The 5,261-nt window shown below is 49.0% G+C and overlaps 1 protein-coding gene across 1 annotated transcript; it reads right to left on the reverse strand.

Moving 5' to 3' along the window:
- Positions 1–4,428: 4,428 nt before the first annotated feature.
- POSPLADRAFT_1145986 (hypothetical protein) lies at positions 4,429–5,113 on the reverse strand (the record flags this gene model as incomplete). Its single annotated transcript, XM_024485869.1, has 3 exons — positions 4,429–4,534; positions 4,592–4,653; positions 4,715–5,113. Coding segments are annotated over 3 exons (567 nt in total), but the record flags the coding sequence as incomplete, so codon positions are not given.
- Between the last annotated feature and the right edge of the window lie 148 nt (positions 5,114–5,261).

Below are 5,261 nucleotides of genomic sequence, written 5' to 3' on the forward strand. Positions count from 1 at the left end.
ACACATGGTGCACTGACCATGGGGGCACATATAGATTTACTCTCACAAGGAATGGGCCAACGTTGTACCTGTGAGTCACACTGGAGCATGGATAGTACAGTACAATACATAGCTGTTTAATAGTTTTACACCATGACACTAAAGTCCGAAGTGGGTCACAGAAGTAGAACAAATTAAACACATACGATGTGGGTAATGACAAGACATTTTGGCGGCAGTGCAGACTTAGGCTTGGAGGCGATCATAGAAGTATATATGATGGCCCGAGCAAGAGGGGCAACTCGAGCTGGTGATGGTGCATGCAAAGAATGGGTGACGAATTGCCCGCACAGCTTGGTAGTTTCTGGCAAATGCTAGCATAGAAGGGTGGATTTGCACCCTAGGGGCCTGGCCGGCTTGAGAAGTGTCCAAGGTGCGGGTATTGGTTGCGTTGTGCAGCACGCTGTGGATGTTCCCAATGGTATAGTACACTACCAATCACCAACGATGGCTCATTCGCCACAGAACCCTAATGCCGTCCGGCAGCAGAATACCAGCTGTGGCTTTCCGCTCGCCAGGCGGCATTAGGGTTCTGTGGCGAATGGGCCATTGTTGGTGATTGGTAGTGTACCATACCCTTGGGAGCACCCACCGGGCACGCTGTCGCGAGTTGACATGGGTTAGGTTAGGTTCGCGGTGTCGAACTGTCGCTGAAGGACTTGTCGGCTGACTCGGATGACTTGGGTGGAATGCCGTCCACCTCCCAAGTTTCGCCTTTATTTATAGGCTCTTCAGATCCGCTTGGTCAGCAGCTACCAGAAAAGGTAGGGTTGCCCAGTATGGGGCGTGTCAGCAAGGACTCGTACGAGAAAGAACTTGCCATTGGACTTGTAGAATGATACGACTCTTCATCGTAATACTGATTGCTCATCGGCCCGGCATAGGCCCGTGTTAGTAAGCTACATCAGCAGAAATGACTCAACCTTGTTAGTAACAGAGTTTAAAGAAGCTTGGCCACCTTCAGCCGACCGTTCGCTGAAGCTACTAGACCCGGAGAAGGTTGGGTTAGGTTAGGTTCGCGGTGTCGAACTGTCGCTGAAGGACTTGTCGGCTGACTCGGATGACTTGGGTGGAATGCCGTCCACCTCCCAAGTTTCGCCTTATTTATAGGCTCTTCAGATCCGCTTGGTCAGCAGCTACCAGAAAAGGTAGGGTTGCCCAGTATGGGGCGTGTCAGCAAGGACTCGTACGAGAAAGAACTTGCCATTGGACTTGTAGAATGAGACGATTCTTGAAATCGTCATACTGATTGCTCATCGGCCCGGCATAGGCCCGTGTTAGTAAGCTACATCAGCAGAAATGACTCAACCTTGTTAGTAACAGAGTTTAAAGAAGCTTGGCCACCTTCTGCCGACAGAACGCCGTAGCGGACCGCCAGAGAAGCATACCATGCGGACATCCCGAAGGCACCGTCCGTTTCCACTTCTATCAAACCTTCGAGATTAATCCGGACTTCTTGCGAGAGAAGACTTCTATGATCCGTGATCGGATCAAAGAACCCGGACCCTTCTAGACCATGTCAGGTGACCATGACATCATATCACGTGGTCTTCGACGTCATGACCATAAGCTAGGGTTAGGGTCTGTTAGGTTAGGTTTCTGTTAGGTTAGGTTAGGTTCGGTTAGGTTAGGAGTAGGTTAGGTTAGGCTACAACAATTAATTAAACCGAAGTAATTAGTCATTTTATCATGTAATGGCGATTAAACCAGCGTACGTTAGGGTTAGGTTAGGTCAGTGCCTTGCCCGACCTGGGCTTCCGAACACCCTCGGTTAATACCGTCTGCGTATTAGGCAGTTTACGTAACACCTACAAGATTTTATTTGTAATGCGTTGACTCGAATGAACCGTTTCAATCTCCGGTGCGAAAACAGCTGATGGAGGCCAATCAGGGAGCGGCGTTGGGCCCCCCGGCGGAGGCGACAGGCCTTTCCCACGACTTCTGCGAACGTTGGGCCGAAGCCTACTAGTAAGCTACATCGCCGCAGTACCGGGCCCGAAGCACACCAGCCAGGCGAAAGCCCCGCCGGCCTGTCGGCACATCAGTGTTCCCACCCCATGGGAGATCTATTTGAGCGATGACGCACCCCGTATTCGTCCTCGTAGCCCTCCGGTTCCGGAGAAGGTGAGTCCGTTGTGGACGGACCGGCTAGCGAGGCGCTTAGAGTGTGCGCCACGAGAGAATCATGAAATAGCTCCTCGATATTCGTCGAGGCCGCCGGATTTTCAAACGTTTCCGTTTCCGGAGGATTAGCTAATAGCTCATCTAGGTTCTGAAATACTACTTTTTTCCAAAGATTTGTTAGGTCGTATAAGTTACGTGTACGCTTTCGCGAAGTAATTAACCTACGATTCCAAATATTTAATTTGCGCAAATCGGGGTAGTCCACGGGGGCCAAGCCAACACGGGTCTCGGACCGAAGCCGAAGATCCACGTCAGCGAGGTCGTGATCCCACTCCAAAGGCGCCGGGTATTCCATACTGAATTCCCCGCGATCGGCCCTTTCGAGCCACTCGCGCCAATATTTGAACATAGTATTTCCTAATTCGTTAGCATTGAAATAGTTCCATGCAGGGTTAAATTCGGTCTTGAGGACAAGCACGTCATCCACCGGAGCAGTATCACCCTTTTCGAGCAACCTACTTTCCCAACGTGCCTTGATGTTACGGTCACACCAAGACTTAACCAATTGTTCCGGATAACCGCGCACGACATAAAGGGTTACCAGACCCTTCAGTGCTTCGATGTACGTGACTAATGTACTACTCAGCGTGGCTAGCCGAGACATCTCACCTATAAAGGTCCCACGCTTTACATCGAGTGGGTGATGAGATATCCATGGAATTCTTTCTTGATGGTTTCCAGCTTTGCGGTATGGCATATGTTGAAGTTTTCCAAATTCGTCGAAAAACAAGCACATGTCTAGGAACGGAGTAAATTTATCCGAAGCTGACCATTCGATTACGCAACCATCGAATTTAATTAACGACTGGATTAGACCTAATGCTTCGTTCTCACTAGAAGCATATACTAATGCAAAACAGTCGTCGATGTACCTCCCATAATAGGGTATTAGTGGGTGGCCGATGACACCAGATTTATCTTCAAAGTAGCATCCGTATAAGTTTGCCAGATCAGGAGAATCCGCAACTCCCATGGCTAGGCCACGAAGTTGCTGATAAATCTTACCATCGTATTGCGTAATAAGCTCTTCATTAGCTACATGTAATGCTCGGCGAAACACATCTTGTATTGCAAGGTTCGCAGCGCTGTCGTGATCTGGTACATTTCCCCAATAGTGTTCCAAGTAATATTGGTAGACTATTTCTAGACATAAATCCAGACGAACATTCGGATAGAAAGCGACAACGTCGCCGGTTACTAAATAAAGTTTCCGGCCGGGCTGTAGATGGAGCTTACTTAATTTTATCGCCAAATCTTTAGTACCGTGAATTACGGTTGGCGCCTTATTAATAATAGGTTTAAGCTTTTTCGAAACAAACTTAGCAGCGGGGTTTTGAACGGCAGAATGACATGGAATAATCGGCCTAAATTTCACAGGGTATTTATGAATTTTAGGAATCCCGTAAAATACAGGAATATGATGTTCTGCGCCCGGCTCCGTTAATTTAGACCGCAGGAAGTCCGGGAGATTAGCTGCTTCTAACGCGTATGCTACTTCGGCAATCTCAGCGATAGTGATAATTTCAGTATGTTTCCTATTTAGGATCATATCGGCTTGAACTTTGCTAAGAATTTTATAATCCTTATTGTTCGATACAACCTCTAAAGACATTTTACGAATCCAGGTGCTCTCAGACACCGCTATGCCTAAGTTCTTATCAGTGCCGGTAACGACATATTTATTGTCCAATAAGAATTTCTTGAGTTGGCCCAACCGAGGCTCGAGAGGCTTATAAGTGCCAAGGTTTACTGATTCAGGTATTTTGGATATCGTATCACGAACGAAGATCCGACCTTTAATCAGGCCTAACTCAATATATTGCGGTAAACGATGCTTAGGGACCTTTACAGACTTATGTTTCACATCGTAATCAGGATCGTATGTTATGTTATCGTCACCTCTAAAGGAGAACAACAGACGCCATCTCAGACGCCGTTGAAAGTCCATCCAACTCTGCCATATCAAACGCGAATTGGATTTGGAGAAGAACATATATCTTGCTCCGACAGATAACATATGGGCTATTTCTTGAGGCAAACTCACACCAGGAGACACATGAACAGCCGTCTTAAATTTAGACGCGGCCACTACATCACAGGGCGTATTTAAAACAACTAATTGTACAGCTGTGCGAAAATCCAATGTTAATATTAGATCAGGAAGCGTGGAGGGCGAGCCGTACCGATATTCGGACATGCGGCGCGCTACTTCTTCCCGCCTCGCTTCCCTTTGCCTTTCCCCTTCGCATTCTTCGAACCAGTTGCCTTGCCTTTGCGGCCGGACTTGCTGTTCTTCTTGCGTGACTGGGGACTGTGCCAAACGACGATAGGTGACCGAGGGAGAAAGCGTGCTGGAGGAGGCACGTACTGTTTGACCTCGGGAGGTCGTCGGGCGTCGTTGCTGGAGCTTGAGGTCTTCTTCTTCCCGTTCTGAAAGAAGAGAAGAGTAAGAATCGAACCACACGTGAGCGTAGTCCTGAGAAAGACTTACGTCTTTCCCCTTGCCCTTGCTTTTGCCCTTTCCATCGGGCTTCTCAAGCTTCTTCATGCGGGCGGCGACGGCCTTGTCAACCATCGACTGGATAGTCGAAGGTCCAGGCCCGGCAACGCCCTCGCGGGCATCAGCCATCTCGACGTCAGCAGCGGCGACAACTTCCTTCTTGGCGCGCATAGATTGCGCCATAGCCTGCGCCTTATTGGCGGCGAAGGTTTGAATGCGAAGACCGTACATAGGAAGGTCGGCCAGGAGATCGCGATAGACCACGCCGAAATACGCCGGGGTTGTCCAGTTGGACAGTTGGGGGAGACCCTGGGCATTCGCAGTGAACGTGGGAACCTGCCCATGAGCGCAAAGCTCATTGAAGCGGGCGGTCGCGAGTGGCTCCAGCGCCTTGTAGACGCGGTCGGGTTAGGTTAGGTTAGGTTAGGTTAGGTTAGGTTAGGTTAGGTTAGGTTAGGTTAGGTTAGGTTAGGTTAGGTTAGGTTAGGTTAGGTTAGGTTAGGTTAGGTTAGGTTAGGTTAGGTTAGGTTAGGTTAGG

The sequence above is a fragment of the Postia placenta genome (assembly GCF_002117355.1).
Source record: "Postia placenta MAD-698-R-SB12 unplaced genomic scaffold POSPLAscaffold_9, whole genome shotgun sequence".
Classification (NCBI taxonomy): domain Eukaryota; kingdom Fungi; phylum Basidiomycota; class Agaricomycetes; order Polyporales; family Adustoporiaceae; genus Rhodonia; species Rhodonia placenta.